Genomic DNA, 16,333 nt, shown 5'->3' with positions numbered 1-16,333 from the left:
GGGTTGAGTGGGTTGAGGCTGTGATGGTCTTTGAGGAGAGATAGAGTTGGGTGTCATCAGCATAGAAGTGGAGGCCATGTTGGCGGAGGATCTGTCCAAGGGGGAGCATGTAAAGGTTGAAGAGAAGTGGGCCAAGAACTGAACCCTAGGGGACACCATGAATGACTTGAATGGTAGAAGACGTCCAGTTGTTTATAGAGATATAATGATGTCTGTCAGAAAGATAGGAGGTGAACCAGGTTAGGACGGAGCCAGTTATTCCAATTTGGTGCTGAAGGTGTGAAAGGAGGATGGACTGTTTGATGGTCTCAAAGGCTGCACTGAGGTCTAGGAGGATGAGGAAGGTGAGGAGACCAGAGTCGGCAGCAAGCAGAATGTCGTTGGTGATTTTGAGGAGGGCAGTTTCGGTGCTGTGTTTAGAGCGGAAGCCAGATTAGAATGGGTCATATAGGTTATTGGAGTTGAGGTGAGTTTGAAGTTGAGCAGCAACAGCTGTTCAAGGGTTTTGGACAGAAAAGGGAGGTTTGAGATGGGACGGTAGCTGTTGGGAATGTCTGGGTCCAGACCAGGTTTTCTCAATATGGGGGTGATGGCAGCAAGCTTGAGAGGTGAGGGGACAATACCAGAGGTCAGAGAGGATTATGTGGGTGATGAGGGGGGGAAGTGAGGGGAGGCAAGCCTTGGTAAGAAATGTGGGGATAGGATCAAGCGGAGATGTTGATGGCTTCATGCTGGAAATTATGGTAGATGCATCTGTTTCAGTGATTGAAATGAATGAAGAGAAAGAGTGGGGTGGAGGGGAGGGTTGTGGCAATCCAGGAGTGGAGGAGGGGGAGCTATGGGTTGGTTGATTTATGGATGTTGTCGATCTTGGTTTTGAAGAAAGAAAGAAAGGAACAAATCACACAGATTGTGTCCATGGGTTTCGGAAGTTTGTTGATTGTAGAGAAGAAGGTCTTGGTACTGTTGGAGCCAGATTAGATGACAGATGAGTAGTGGGAGGAGCGGGCAGAGTTGAGGGCATCTTTGTATTGTTGTCTGTGAAGTCTGTGGGCACAGTTTGTCGTGGTTTGTCGATGTATGTAAATCCAGTTGGTGTAGTTTGGTTGAGAGAGAAGTATTCAAGTGGTTTTTGCCAAGTTTCGGTTAAGCAGAGGAAATCCAGATTATTATCCAAAATAAATTCACTGAGGATGGAGCCTTTGTTGCTAAGAGAATGGATGTTAAAAAGAGCGAATCTGCGGAGTGGTTGGTTTTGGGTAGGCTGTTCGGATTTGACTAGTGTTTGTAGGCAGGCGGAGCGCACATGCTGTTTGTTGTGATGACGTAAGCGGGAAGCGACAGGGCGAATGTTGGACCAGATGGATGATATGTTGTGGTTGAACCAGGAGTAAACAATCGTTCTACGGGAGCTTCGATGGATGTAGCGGGGGCGATGTAGAAGACTGAGCTTTTTGATGATGGAAATACAGGACGGGTATTCAGCTTGTATAGTTGTAATCTAGAGTATGTAAATGACACAATTAGCACGGAAGGGTAAAAACTACTGTCACACGTTAGATGATGGGAAAGTTTCGACACGACAGGACAGTCGGCGAAAGTCATGGTGGACGAAGCTTGGAGATGGTTAAGTGCTGGTGAACTGAACGTGGATGATGAGCAGAGGAGACAGGGACTGAGAGGTCGACAGTGTCAGCCACTGTCAAGTAGCCGAAGCTGTCTAAGCAAAAACTATTCGGTAGCTAGCCGCCTACTGACTTGGTAGCAGCTAGCAGATGCTAACTGGAGGCAGCAGTCTCAGGCAACGAGGCCTAACTGCACCCGGGCAGCAGCAGACTGTCCAGGGGTCTACCTCGCAGTAGCAGTGCTGGAGAAGGAGATGAAATGGTGAGGGAATCCAGGTTCTAACGCCGGGTTCACACCGGGCGCTGAAGCGACTCGGAAGCGGCGCGGAACGGAGGCCGCTTCCTTTCGGCGCCCATGTTAACCTATGGTGTCGTTCACGCAGCCGGCACGCGCCGTGAAGTGCCGGTTTCGGCGTCTGGTCTATTTTTTTCGCGAGCCGCGAGTGATCCACGTCAATTCCGGCAGGAAGTTACACCTAGAAACACTCGACCATCCGGTCAATTGTCAAAATATAAGCAATTTTCTAATTAAAATCCCCTATAATACCCTGTAATCAAAAGATATAGGGCAAGGGCTCTCCTCCTGTCTACTCGCACTGGGAAACGGGAAGAGGAAAATAGATGTAATAAATTTGAAGAGAGGATGTATATTTCAACGGTATATATACACTACTATAACTGTCTATATTCTCTCTCTGGCTGCGTGTGTGTCTCGACAACGGATTAATAAAAGAAGTGTACAAACTTCTTGGTTACAGAAACATTGTGTATTTATATTATGAGGTTATTTACTTACCCATGATATAAAAAAATAGCTGTGAATAAACAACAACTGAGCAGAAGCGCTTGTCGACCTCCGCGAAGAATACGTGTCTGGTGTGAACAGGCAGGCGCCGGACCGCGCGTGATTTCCCATTCCGCGTCGCTTCAGCGTCTGGTGTGAACCCGGCGTAAGCTTCAGACAAGCAGTGGGCGATTTAAAATGGTGACTGATAGCTGAGCCAGCTAGTCTTTCCCATGGAGAAGGGCAAAAAGTTTGTGGAGTTACCCAGATATGAGCCACCGGTGGCGGTGATGCTACCACGGGGAAGTCCGGATGGCAGCAACACGAGAGCTGGTGGTGCTGGTCAGGGGTAGAAGCCGTCGTAGGATGAAAATGATGGCAGGTAAGTTGGCATCCAAATGGATATAATCCACGTACAGATGGTATGGTACAGGTGAGGTATAGGATTAAAGTTTTCAATGGTGGTCGGTAGAGTTGAAACGATAACGCCAGTTTAGCAGAGGGATAGCGTTTGGATGGAGAAGCGGTGAACAAACAACGCCAGCGCCCTCTCTAACCCGATCCTATGAATCGATTCAGCACACCGGCCAGTGGCGGCGCTAATTAGTTCAAATCTCCCGAAATCTAGAGCTCGATATCGAAGCTAATAAATCAATATCGAATCGAAATCGAATCGAAGTCTCAAGAATCGAAATCGAATCGAATTGTGAAATTCCTAACAATACCCAGCCCTAATAAAATCGCTCGTGTGGGAACTGTTGTAAAATGCCTACAGAGTGACATGCTATTGCATTTGTGTTAGGTACTCTATTGCAATAAATGTGAAAAGACGGATGCGACAGTTTGAGCAGATTCAGCAGAATGTGCTCTACTACAACAACTCTTCCTCTTCTCAACATGGACTGCCTGGTCCCGGGGGCAGGGTTTATGTACATTTTTAGGGTTAGTGATGTCACTAACCCGGGAGGAATCTTGTGTAGTCCCCACCAGCCATTTGTTGTAGTCCTTATAAAACGATTTCTTTAAAAACAAATAGAATTGTAACTTTACAGATGTTGTTTATGCTCAAACAGCAACGTTACACACTAACTAAAGTTGGAAAAGTGAAATCATAATCAACCACCCGTTAAAAAGGATGTTATAAAAAAAATCACAGTTGTCGTGAAGGCCAAAATTAGCTATAAAGTCCAAAACCAATTTTTGTACCAGGCTAAAAAACAAAATCTGCTGTAAAGTTGGGCATATTAACATTGGGGGTATATGGGACTGACTCTCTTTTGTCTCTAGCAACCAGTCGATGAATTGCATTTTAAGTCACTTCCGTGTTGGATTCAAGAGAAGATCAGAAGGTTGCCACTTGGTTAACGTGTTAATTTTGACAGCCCTAATAACCTAATTTTACAAATATATTTTTTAACATGAATTTTAATTACCCTTTTTACAAAAATTGTATATTACAACACATCTATGATTATTACTTTTTCAACGGTATGCACTATGGAACAATAGCACATTTTCATGCTTAAAACAACTTTCAAAATATTTTTTTTTCAAAATACGTTTTTATAATTGTATAGTAATAAAAATTAAATATTAATTATAAGATTACTATCCCAACTATATATAAAATATACTGTATTTTGTATCACTTTTTTTACAATCGACATTTTTAATAATTACTTTTTCATTTTTATGTTTGAGAAACGTTCCTGCAAGTACTTTACATTTAGTGAACTGTACATAAGTACTGTAGACTAAATTTAATGTTTCCTGCTGGCCATTATTCCAATTTTATGGCCAGCAGGAAACATCAAATTTAGTGTGACTTTATTTCTAGGAATGCACTCCTGTGTGTAATGTGTCTCGGGGAAGCTTCATGCATGACAAATCTTAGCATCCATTTTTCACCTTTTCTTTTCATCCCTCCCTTTCCCTCCCCTTCTCAATCTTTCTCAATCATGTAGAGTGATGGAATGAAAGTGTGTGTGTGTGTGTGTGTGTGTGTGTGTGTGTGTGTGTGTGTGTGTGTGTGTGTGTGTGTGTGTGTGTGTGTGTGTGTGTGTGTGTGTGTGTGTGTGTGTGTGTGTGTGTGTGTGTGTGTGTGTGTGTGTGTGTGTTGTGTGTGTGTGTGTGTGTGTGTGTGTGTGTGTGAGTGAGAGACTGAGTGGCAATGATCAGTGAAAGCTCAAGCCTGTACCATAAACAGTGAATGTCCCAGCCCGCTGGCTGCTGCAGCCCAGCCCTCTGCCTGTCTCAACTGGCCTGCGCGTACTGATAGCTTACCTCTGGAATCATCTGGATCAACTCTGACACACATTAAAATACACAACTGCTTTGCCACAAACAATGTATGCGTGTGCACTTGCTCATGTACACACAAAAGCACACTTTTAAGCAAACATACAAAAACCTTACATACTCAACAAAGTAAAATGTTCAGCCTTGAGTCGGGCTTTGTGCTGACCCATGATCACCTTTTTTCTCTTTTTCTCTCAACACAACAGTTTATTCAGCAGGGTGTAGCCCACGAGACCTCAGCAGCCATTGTCAAGGTCTGAGAGTGTTAGTGTAAACATAGGCAGCATCGTGAGAGCTGGAGACACAGCCTTGCCCTGTAGTTATGTTTTTTTTTTTTTCTATCTAAAGAGTCACTCTTTCTCTGTAGCTTTAAGGTATGTGTGTTTGGCAGGAACTGGTCCTGCTTAAGGTGTGTTCTGGAGTCTATTGGTCTTTTCTGGAGTCTTTTGCCAAAATATGACACACCTGGAAATGCAACAGGCACGTTTTAAACAACTGTTTGCACATGTTTGCATCGATTGTCTCGTGTTGAAGATATGCTTCTGAATTCATAAAAGGCTTTATGTTTAAAGTTTCCAAGCACTAACACCCCTGTGTACGCTTAAAACAAAGGGTCATAAGCTCAAATGAAAAATCATAAATTACACATACTTAAAGGAACCGCCCCCCCCCCCAAACATTTTTTTATTATAAATGTAATTGTTTTATCACTCATGTCATGATTTACCCACTTACATTTCATTATATACCTTAAAGCCTTGAATTTGTTGTTTCTGTGGTACAAAGTAGCAGAATATTGATGATAGTTCTTATGACCATGTTGTAGTCCATACTTGTGCTCTATATTTTTCTAATAGGAATGCCTTTGGTTTGTGTCATAACCAATCACGACATGCCAGTTTGAAGGAAAATGGCATATAAGAGTTACAGTGGAGTGGATGATTTTCATTCAATAATTAATTGTTTGGAGTGTTAAAGGAATAATGAAATAAAATGAAAATTCTGTCATTATTCCCTCACCCGTATGTTGTTTCTGTATACTGTTATCAATGGATGTCCAAATAAGAATAAAAATATAAACATCATTAACTACTCTAAACATTTAAAAGTTAAATGCATTGACATATGACACACAATGTCTTCAGAATATATAATTTAGAATAAAACAAAAAAGGTCACAGTTCAAAGGTTTGGCAAAAGCGTAATGAAAATTATTATATTTGACAGTAATAATTGATTTATAAATGTCTCGAATGATTATGACTGTGGTTACTAAACTGCAAAAAATGATAACTACCAATTGCCGAAGCAAGGAGGTGGTCGCAGGAAGGTGGCACAGCCCGTCTCCGCCCCTAAGCCTGCCAAACGCCAGGCTAAGCGGCGCTCCTGAGACTGGCAGCTCGAAGCAAGGAGACAGTTCTTCCCAGTAGCTGGGGGCAGGACCACTCCTTCCCCCGATGAAGAATCTTTTGTTCTCCTTCCCCCTAGACTGTTAAAGAAAGAACTGACTCCCCTTCCTCCGAGCCCCAAGAGGCCGTGGATGGCAGTGTGCGACGCTATGCCTCGCCACTCTCGTCCCCCTCTGTCACCAGACCCATGTCAGAGCAGGCCGCCGTGGAGCGCTCATCCTTCCCTGGCCGCGGAATTTGACCACGCCCCCACACCGGGACGCTACCTCTCCCATGTCTGGGCCGGTCATTCCGCATCGCTGCCCCATCGTGGGTACGCCTGTAGTTCCAATGACTTCGCTGATTCAGTTTTTGGGAACCTGGCTAGATCTTCCCAATCTGTCCCGCTGGCTTAAACGAACGATCATACTTGGCTATGCGATTCAGTTCGCACGTTCTCCTCCCTGTATCGGAGAGTCCGATATACCTTGGTGGGTGGCAATGCCCCTGTCATGCGTGCGGAGGTCGCTGCCCTACTGGCGAAGGGTGTGATCAAGACCGTCCCTCCAGCCGAGATGAAGTCCGGCTTCTACAGCCCCTACTTCATTGTACCCAAGAACAGTGGTGGGTTACGACCAATCCTGGACCTGCGCGTCTTGAACCGAACCCTTTACAGGAATCCATTCAAAATGTTGACAGCCAAACGCATTTTTGAATGCGTTCGTCTGTTGAATTGGTTTGCAACAATTGACCCGAAGGACGCGTACTATCATGTTTCCATTCTTCCTCGACATAGACTGTTTCTTTGGTTTGATTTTGAAGGGCAGGCATATTAGTACACGGTACTTCTATTCGGGTTAGCCCTGTCTCCTTGTGTCTTCACGAAGGTCATCGAGGTAACCCTTGTGCCACTCAGGTAACACGGGGTTTGCATCCTGAACTATCTCTACTACTGACTGATTCTAACACACTCAAGAGGTGTGATTAGCAGGTTTGCGAACACAAGGACCTAGTGCTCCGACACCTCGCCCGTCTGGGCCTCGGGTCAACTGGGAAAAGAGCAAACTCTCTCCCGTGTAGAGGATCTCTTTTCTCGGTATGGAAATCAACTCGGTCACCATGTACGCGCGGCTTACGAGTGAGCGCGCGCAATCACTGCTGAATTGCCTACATCAATTCAAGGGCAAGAGTGCGGTCTCACTGAAGTTATTTCCGAGGCTCCTGGGGCATATGGCATGTGCAGCTTGTGGCATGTGCAGCTTGGACTACTTCATATGAGACCGCTTCGCGATCGAGTCCTGAGATAAGCATGGCAACAGAGCACGTTCCGGCTGCCAGTCCCTCGGGCCTGCCGTCAAACCTTCACCCCGTTCTTTTTTCTACGGGCCGGATTGCCCATAGACCGGGTTTCCAGGCATGTTGTTGTGTCAACAGATACCTCAACCACGGGCTGGGGTGTCTTGTGCAATGGGCAGGACCCCAGCGCCTATGGCATGTCAATTGCCTCAAGTTGCTGGCCGTACGTCTAGCTCTGCACCGTTTTTGGACGTTGCTGGAGGGCAAGCATGTACTGGTCCATTCAGACAACATGGTGACAGTAGCGTACATCAACCATCAGGGTGGTCTGCGCTCCCGCATTATGTCACAACTCGCACGCCATCTCTTATGGAGTCAGAAGCATCTGAGGTCGCTTAGCACCATTCGCATTCCGGGAGAGCTGAATTGTGCAGCCGACGAGCTCTCACGACTTCAGACATATCCCGGGGAGTGGAGACTCCATCCCCAGATGGTTCAGCTGATTTGGGATCAGTTCCCTACCACCTCAGGTGGTGGCTACCATCACTTCACCAGCTCTTTGTCTGTAAAGGTGGGAAGCTGAAGGGAAAGGCTCTCTCCAAGCAGAGGTTGTCTCACTGGATAGTGGACGCAATTGTGTTGGCTTACCAGGTGAAGGGCCTGCCATGCCCCCTAGGGGTGAAGGCACACTCCACCAGGAGTGTGGCTTCCTCCTGGGTTCTAGCACATGGCGCCTCTCTTAAAGACATCTGTAGATCTGCAGGCTGGGCGACAACTAACACTTTTGCGAGATTGCAAATCTACTCTTCGTGTATAGCCAGTGTTCTCTCGTATACTCGCTTCCAGTAGCCAGTAAGTGGGACCTGCTCGGTGTCATCACTTGCTGCGCCATTCCACTCCACAGACTAGATACGTGGGTTATTTTACTCAGATGAGTTCTCCACCGACCCTGAGCTCCTCCTGCACTGTTGATGCCATCACCAGAGTGCATGCCCGGTTGGTCAGCCCTCGTGATCGGTTAGGTGCCTCTATGTGCTAGGGTTCCCCGGTTGGGCAACCCACACATGTGTATTTCCACGGTAAGTCTCCTCCAAGCACATGCCTTTCCCTCGGCAAGACCCCTCTTGCCATCTCAAGGTTGAAACATTCCACCCTGCGGACTGGATACCTCTAGAGTTCTCCATGTTCATCCTGTACTCAGATCATATGTGTATTTTAGATTATATTAGATTAATTTTGTAGATTAGATTGGGACCCCCATTTCGTCAGTCACTGACGTAACTCATAGTGACTGACTGAAAGGGAAGATCTCGGTTACGTATGTAATCCTCGTGCCCTGAAGGAGGGAATGGAGACGTTACGTCCACATGTCACTTCCTCTGTACCACTGAAACGTGGTGGCGCACAGTCTCGGCTCCTCAGCAGGTAACATAATGCGAGATTGCACTTGCGACTCCTTTTATACCCACGCAGTGGGGCGGAGTTAGCAATGCAAATTCCGCAGACCCATGGTATTTTCATACCATTGGCTTGTTTTCTTATACTCGAAGGTGATGGGGCTCTCTTGTGAAACCCCATTTCGTCAGTCACTGACGTAACGTCTCCTTCGGGGAACGAGGGTTACATACGTAACCGAGACGTTTTATTTAGATTAATTCTGCGATATTAATCAATATTTTTAACTTTAATTAAATATTTATATTTAAATGATTTAGATGTGACAATTATTTTTTATAATTTTGAAATATTTTATTCAAGTGCAGGGGGAGAGTGAATGTGGGCAAAGGTATGTATCCATCTATCAGCTATAAAAAAGATCTCCTGAGGCTAAAGACTGAATGCTTTGTAGTGATTACAGTAGATTCTTGACTTTACCTGGAGCCCAGTCTGTCTGTATGAGAGTTAAGGAGGGCCGCTAGGTCACTGGTTATGTGGTTACGTTTGTTTAATGGCTATGATGTTGTGCTGAAGGGCATATCAGTCTCAACGAGACACACGAGAAGTGTTTTTTTTTTTTTTTTTTTTACAGGCCACACGTTTATTAAATGTCACTAGCGAAGCATAACTACTTTTACTTCCATTTCAAAAACTCTACCAAGGATTGAAAGTTCCTGAAATTGAATTTATACCAAGCCCATTCCATTAAAAGCTAGCTTTCATGAAGTTAAGAAAACTACTCAGATTTCACAGATATGTTTGGTTACTAACCATTTTGTAAAGAAGTAAAAAACTGTCAAATGTGTTTTTATACTGCCTCATTTAGAATACTATAAACAGGCATGATGTGTCAGATATCTTGTGTAAACGCAAAAAACACTATGGGATGCGGCACAGTAACAGCCAATCAGAACATATTCAAAGTTTAATATACATTTACGAGGAATGTGATTTTAAACCAATTACATTTTACTGTGGGAGGGGCTACCTGAAGCAATGGCACAGAAATAGAAACCAAATGGTCAACGAGCATGACATCTCAAATTAACTGGAAAAACTTTTATTGCTTGTTGATTTGTTTTGTTGCACCAATACATGATGCAATATTTACAAATTTGTGTTAAATGAAGAATGTCTCTTAGTGTGATTGCATGGACAGTTGTACAAATCACAGCCTTTCATTCTATGACTGATGGAGAAACAGTATGTTGTCTGTTGTGAAAGATGCTTGTAAAATATGGAAGGGTGCCAACACATTACAAAGAGCGAATGTTTGGAGGTTTTAAAGCCCTGTGTTTGCTGCCAGGCACTCTCTTGTCTTATGAGGTTTCATCAGCCTGGAAAATAAAGACATCCCCTCTAGGCTTTTCATTAAAAAATATTTACTTAAAATGGCAAAAGAGAAAGGCAGAGGGGATGAAAGAAAATCTGATGAGCGGAGGGAATTGCCTCTAAGCTTAGCAAACATTGCATTGGGCTGTGTATAAAGGAGGCGACCTGAAGAGAAATGGTGACAGTTTTGGCAGGGAGGGAAGCTGGGGGGTCAGGGGTCAAGCTGACCTAGTTGAAAGCATGAAATTGTGAATCTCTGAGCAGATAATGCACTTGTTAGTAGTAAGGGATTACAGATGTTGCAACAAAAGATATGTGCCACTTGTTCCTGTTGTTGTATAGTTGAGTGCTTTTTGTGCATGCTTCAGCAAATTCGTGAAACTCATTTATTATTGAGTTATAATTATATTTGTAAAATCTGCGTTTCTGCATTTTCATAGTGTTTTTCTCTGCTCTCATCGAATTCTCCCACTAGACTTGCAAATCAGAATGTCAGGGGTTTTCAGGGACCCCCACATGTGACTACTCTCTTGTGAGGTACCCCCTTCCTAGAATAAGACTTTTTTCATAATATTTCAAATATTTTTTTAATAAACAACATTCATTCAGTCAGTCAGTTCTATTTATTAATTTATATTTTTTCTAGTTCTATTTATTCATTTATGTAATGATACATGGAATAAATAAATGCATAGAAATAGAATAAATATAGATAGAAATAGAATAAATAAAAATAAATAGAAAAAAATAGTAAATGAATAAGCATAAATAGAATAAACAAACAAATAGTAATAGAAAAAATAGAATGAATAAAGAAATAGAAAGAATAGATAAATAGAATAAATAAATAGAAATAAATAGAATAAATAAATAATTAGAAATAGAAAAAATAAATAGAAATAGAAAAAAATATATTTTTATTTATTTTCTCTGAACTTTTCTGTGGACCCCATAGCATTTCCTTGTAGAGTCCCCTGTAGAGTTTATTGTAAGTGTAGATTTCTCTAGCAATGGTATCATTTATCTGTCATTGTTTTCTAGCATACAAGCATTAAGATATGTGTGTGTTTTTCAGGAGAGAAGGTGAGGGTGTGCGGGTGTTTTGGGATAAACTCAGAGAACCATCTTTCATGTCTCGTTGGAATCCTTTTTCTGTTGACTATCCTTTCTGTTCATTCACCTATCACCCTGTCAGGGGTGCCAATGAGCAACTGGGTCACCTGTGTGAGGTGAGTATTACAATGCAACACACAGAACACGTTTATCACAGTCAGGTCTCATTCTTTATCTCTGACATATTCCTATAAGATCTCCAAACTATCAGACTAAACCCAACCATTAAATGAGCTCAGTTAGCCACTCCAAAAACCTGTTACTCACAAGTGTTACAGAAGCTGCCAGAGGACTTGCAGAGGGGGAGTAAAAATCCACAATTTCTTGGAAGTCAACTTAGGAAGAAATGACGTGTTCAGTTAACATTAGTGGTGCAATATTTATTTCACTACATGATTAAGATTTCAAAGAATGACAACTTGAGGCTTGAGGCAAGGTTACTTAAGGCAGTGTTTCTCATACTGGGGTCATTCGAAATCAAATGGGGTCAGTGGAAATTTCCTGCATAAATAAATTGACGTAAGTTACTGAACATAAGTATTAATCTATGAAAGGCTCACCAGTTTGACCTGGACTCTTTTACAAATAGGCGTAGTGATGCATTGGCAGTGACATGTTAAACTTGGTCTGCCAAATTCAAGTTTATAGTTTATCTGTGTATATACATAAATGCCATTAAGTAATTTCCTGAAAATGAAAGCACTTGTGATTCAGGTTTTAAGAGGCCGAGCACTGAAAGTTGATCATTTAGATTTGGCGATAATTATAGTTTATGTGCCATTGTTAAAAAAATCCACCTATCGGCAAAAATACATTCATTTTTTTTACCATCTGCTTACCAAACACCTTTTTATTTTATGTGTGCAGGTATTTTGGTATGCTTTTTTTGCTCGTTTTATATGCATATAAAAGCAACCTCTTTTGTTTATATCCATCTTTGCCTAGAGACTTCTAAAAAAAAGTAGTTAAAGTACCTAATAATACACTTTAAAAGAATATACTGTAGTGCGAATGGAACATAGTGTTTTCAGACACAATTATTTTAATTGCAATAAATGAAAATATATTATTACTTAAATTCTTTTAAATGCAATTAGCTGAAATTAGCTGAACCAGAGTGCCTTTTGACCCTCTTAACTAGGACATAAGTACATCTTTATATGTAATTTCCTAATTTCTCTACTGTCTTTGAAATATATTTAAAGTGTACTGCTAAATGTACTGACAAGGATTTATGGGAAACTAAAATATACTTTAATGTCACTTGTATGTTATGTATTTATGCATTTAGATATATTTATATTTAATTACACGTTTTTAATGATGAAATTGTAATTTAGTACATTTTTAAATAAATTAAAGTTGAAATATAGGGTACAACGGGGCTAAAGGCGCACAAGGCTAAAAGGTGCATTTGACTTTATTCTCTATTATTTGTATAAATAATATGTGCCAATTGACCCATGCTGGTGAGCCTTTGACCTTGTGTGTGGGGTAAAAGGTCCGCCTTGCCATCTCATACATTTATACGCCTTTTAAACAAACTAACCACTTTTATAATTTATTTTCACACAAAATCTGTTGCTCCATCAATGTTCAATAAAACATCTATTTTTTTTTCTTCAATCATACACTATGGGAGTAGTGAAAAGCAATTTTATTTATACTTAGGCTGTGCCTTTAACCCCGTTTTACCCTAATACTGAATAGCACACTACAGTTACGATGATCATCTTAGGGGTTAGGGGGCCTGTATACAGTTCGAGGTCAAGTGGTCATTGGTTTAGAAAAAGTCAGTAATTTTGATATATGTAAACCCTGATTTAAGGCTGTATCATTTATTTAGACAATAAACAAGAAATAGTCCAAATGCGGATATAAAAATCACTGAAATCAAGGTCCCTGGCTCACTCAGCGTCACTTAAGTATGTATGTAGTTCAAGGTGTGAGCGAAGGGTCTTATGCGGGTGACCTCACAGATCACATAACCAGTCATTTGGACTACGGTGGTGTCTAATCCCACAGCCACACATTCCCATTCCTCACATTCCACCCCGCCTACTGAGGTGAACAGCAGGTTCAACAAAAAATGAGGAAGGGTTGATAAAAAAAGAGAAAACATAAACAGTAATGTTTTAACAAGCAAAAACCGCCAACCTGTCCAACACGAGTCAAATAAGCATATAAAAATGTTTTTGCCTTGTGTTTTAGTACTGAATAAATGACTTCTCCATATTTTTCTTCCTCATTTAGATTCAAAACTTCAGGGAGGAGCTGACTTTAGCAGCGCAGAAAGCCCACAGCAAGAATCCTGTACCTGGAAAAGCCAACGGGGTTCTTGTGCTGAATCAACCCATTCTAATCGAAGCATATGTTGGTCTGATGTCTGTCTTAGGCAACCAAAACAAGCTGGGCTATTGCTTAGCACGAGGCAATATTGGTTTCTGAGGGCACTTAGAGTATTCCAATGATTGTTTACACTAAGTAATTCTCTTGCACCAGCTGAGCATGTGTAATTTATATTTTAATTTAGTATATTTTAAATATATGGGAGGAATGTATAATTTCTGTTCTTAAAATACATTTATCTATACTATTAATGTCCATCAAACCTTTCAGTTTCATCTACTTACATTAGCACCAAAATGTCAATCAGATATTTTCTTTTTGTGTCACAGCATACAAAGTATATTTTCCCTCCTCCTATGACTTCCTGTGTAGAAATAGCTTGTATTTGGTATGTTATCTCTCAGAAGAAACCTTTCTACGTGTTTTGTAATGTGCCTTTTCTTTATTTCTTTTCTTTCTTTCTGTACCTATGTTTTTCTATCACAAAGCTTCTTACAAGCCAATTGATGCATAAGTCGTTTTTGTTTGATGGTTTAGGGTTTTATTATTAAAGCAAAATGCAGTACTGGATTTCCCCATATTGTGTTAGTACTACATTCACTCAGTGGGCTTAAACATTTCTACAATAGAATGTCAAACAAACTGATGTCAAACAAACTAAAGCCTTTATAAAATAAATGCTAATACTGAAACATGCTTCATTAGTGCTGAAACTGAAAATAGTGTTCCTTAGCTGTGCTTCATTTATCTGACTAGTTTGCTCTGTTTTGATTTATTGGTCATTTCTAAGGTGGGGCCATGTCAACAAGCTTGAAACGTATAAAACATGTATATTTTACATTTAAGGTAATGTGAATTGTCCATTAAAAACTGGCACCATTGTGGCCACCCCAGTTAACATGGTGTACATAAGTCACTGAATGTAGATGCTTTTCAGAGTGCTAACACACAATTCATGAAACAATTCACCATTTTCTCACAACTATAAACAATCTTATAACTACACACCAATTTGTACAAACCTCAAACTTACACATCGGACTCAAATATTACAATATTTTAAAAAACAAATTATCTTTTGTCAGAATAAAACTTTGGCCCCAGATGACACACAACACCTAACAAATAGACAGACTATTTCCTGCTTGGAGAAAACTGGTGAGATCAATTCATAACACTGTAACAAAAACCTCATAATGGAATTCAGCAATCATTTTGCTGCTCGTTGTCTATTACAGTATACAACATAAATGAAAGAGTGCAAATGCAGTAAAATACAACAATAAGCTTTAGGAAAAAATGCATTTTCATTACACTACTGTAAAGTGATCTTACAGTAGATGAATACCCAAGAATTGAATAAGAACTCGGTATGCAACACAATTAAGTATACTGTCAAATACAGTACAGTAGAAAATAAATATATTCAGCATCCTCTGCACCTTCAGCCAAATTTCATTAGAGCATAGCCTACAGTTCTTTAGCAATTTCAAGAGACTCTCTTACCTGCCAGAGGCAGTTGTCTCTCATTTCTGCAAAAAATACAGTACATGTAAATAATTGGCTACAAATAAATTTGACTATCGTGAGTTTCCCTCATCTAAAGTACTGTCACTGTGTACTGTAATTATACTGTATAACCCTGTAGATGATTCCTTCAGCTCTCTCCAGTGTTAGGATTGATTTTCTAAAGCACATAATCACCCGTGCTCCTATTTATATTATCTTGAGATTCTGATTGGTGTGTTTTGCTGCATAATGTTTACTCATGGATAAATGTTTTATTTGAGTTCACATTGTGATTCTTGAGTTAATTCAAATATGTGTTTGTGTTTTATGAATGAGAATTGGAATGTGTGAAAACAGGTCAGTTTTTCTTAGTCGATTTGACAATGGCTGGCTGTCTAAGTGATGTCCGCAAAATAATATAGAATTCGTAGACAATTGGAAAAGTTTTTGGGGCAAACCTGGCCTGTTGAAAAGAGATGGTATTCATCCCTCCTGGGATGGTGCTGCTCTACTCTCTAGTAATTTGGCTCATAGCCTTAGAGATAAAACATGACAATCTGGGGCTCAGGTCAGGAAGCAGACAAACTGGCTAAACCGACCGTCTGTAGGCGGCCTCGCATCACCAAGGTCAGATAAATCCCATCACATAGAGGCTCTTTCACCTAGATATCATCATATAGAGACTGTGTCTGTTCGCCGAATTTGGAAAAACAAAAAACTTCCAAACCTATCTAAGGTTAAAAATTTAATTGATGTTCACCAAGTAAAAAACAGATATAATACAGATGAGCAAACGATAAAGCTTGGGTTGCTGAATATTCGATCCCTTACTTCAAAAGCACTTATTGTCAATTATATGATTTCAGATTGTAACATAGATGTGCTGTGTTTGACAGAAACCTGGCTAAAACCAAACGATTACATTACTTTAAATGAGTCCACCCCGCAAGATTACTGTTATAAACATGAACCTCGTCCGAAAGGCAAAGGGGGAGGTGTTGCTGTAATTTATAGTAATATTTTCAAAACCACTAAGAAATCTAGTTTTAAATATAATTCTTTTGAAGTGTTGGTGCTTAATGTAAAAATATTTAGTGTAAACGATAAATCACGTTTGAGAATTCTGCTGGCTACTGTATACAGGCCACCAGGGCACCATAAAGACTTTATCAAAGAATTTGCTTACTTTCTATCAGAATTAG

General features: G+C 40.8%; 1 protein-coding gene across 1 annotated transcript in view; it reads left to right on the top strand.

Moving 5' to 3' along the window:
• The window catches only part of tprg1 (tumor protein p63 regulated 1), a 39,028-nt gene extending 24,508 nt beyond the window's left edge, over positions 1 to 14,520 (top strand). Inside the window, exons 5-6 of the mRNA XM_077198843.1 lie at positions 11,236 to 11,389; positions 13,527 to 14,520. Coding sequence (XP_077054958.1) covers positions 11,236 to 11,389; positions 13,527 to 13,721 — 349 coding nt within the window. The 3' untranslated portion in view covers positions 13,722 to 14,520. The remainder of the gene's footprint in view (positions 1 to 11,235; positions 11,390 to 13,526) is intronic.
• Positions 14,521 to 16,333: the final 1,813 nt, after the last annotated feature.

The sequence above is a fragment of the Siphateles boraxobius genome, unplaced genomic scaffold (assembly GCF_051911475.1).
Source record: "Siphateles boraxobius isolate OS27281-9 unplaced genomic scaffold, OSU_SipBor_1 41, whole genome shotgun sequence".
Taxonomy (NCBI): Eukaryota; Metazoa; Chordata; class Actinopteri; order Cypriniformes; family Leuciscidae; genus Siphateles; species Siphateles boraxobius.
The sequence above is the reverse complement of the archived record's forward strand: the minus strand, read 5'-3'. Positions and strand labels throughout refer to the sequence as shown.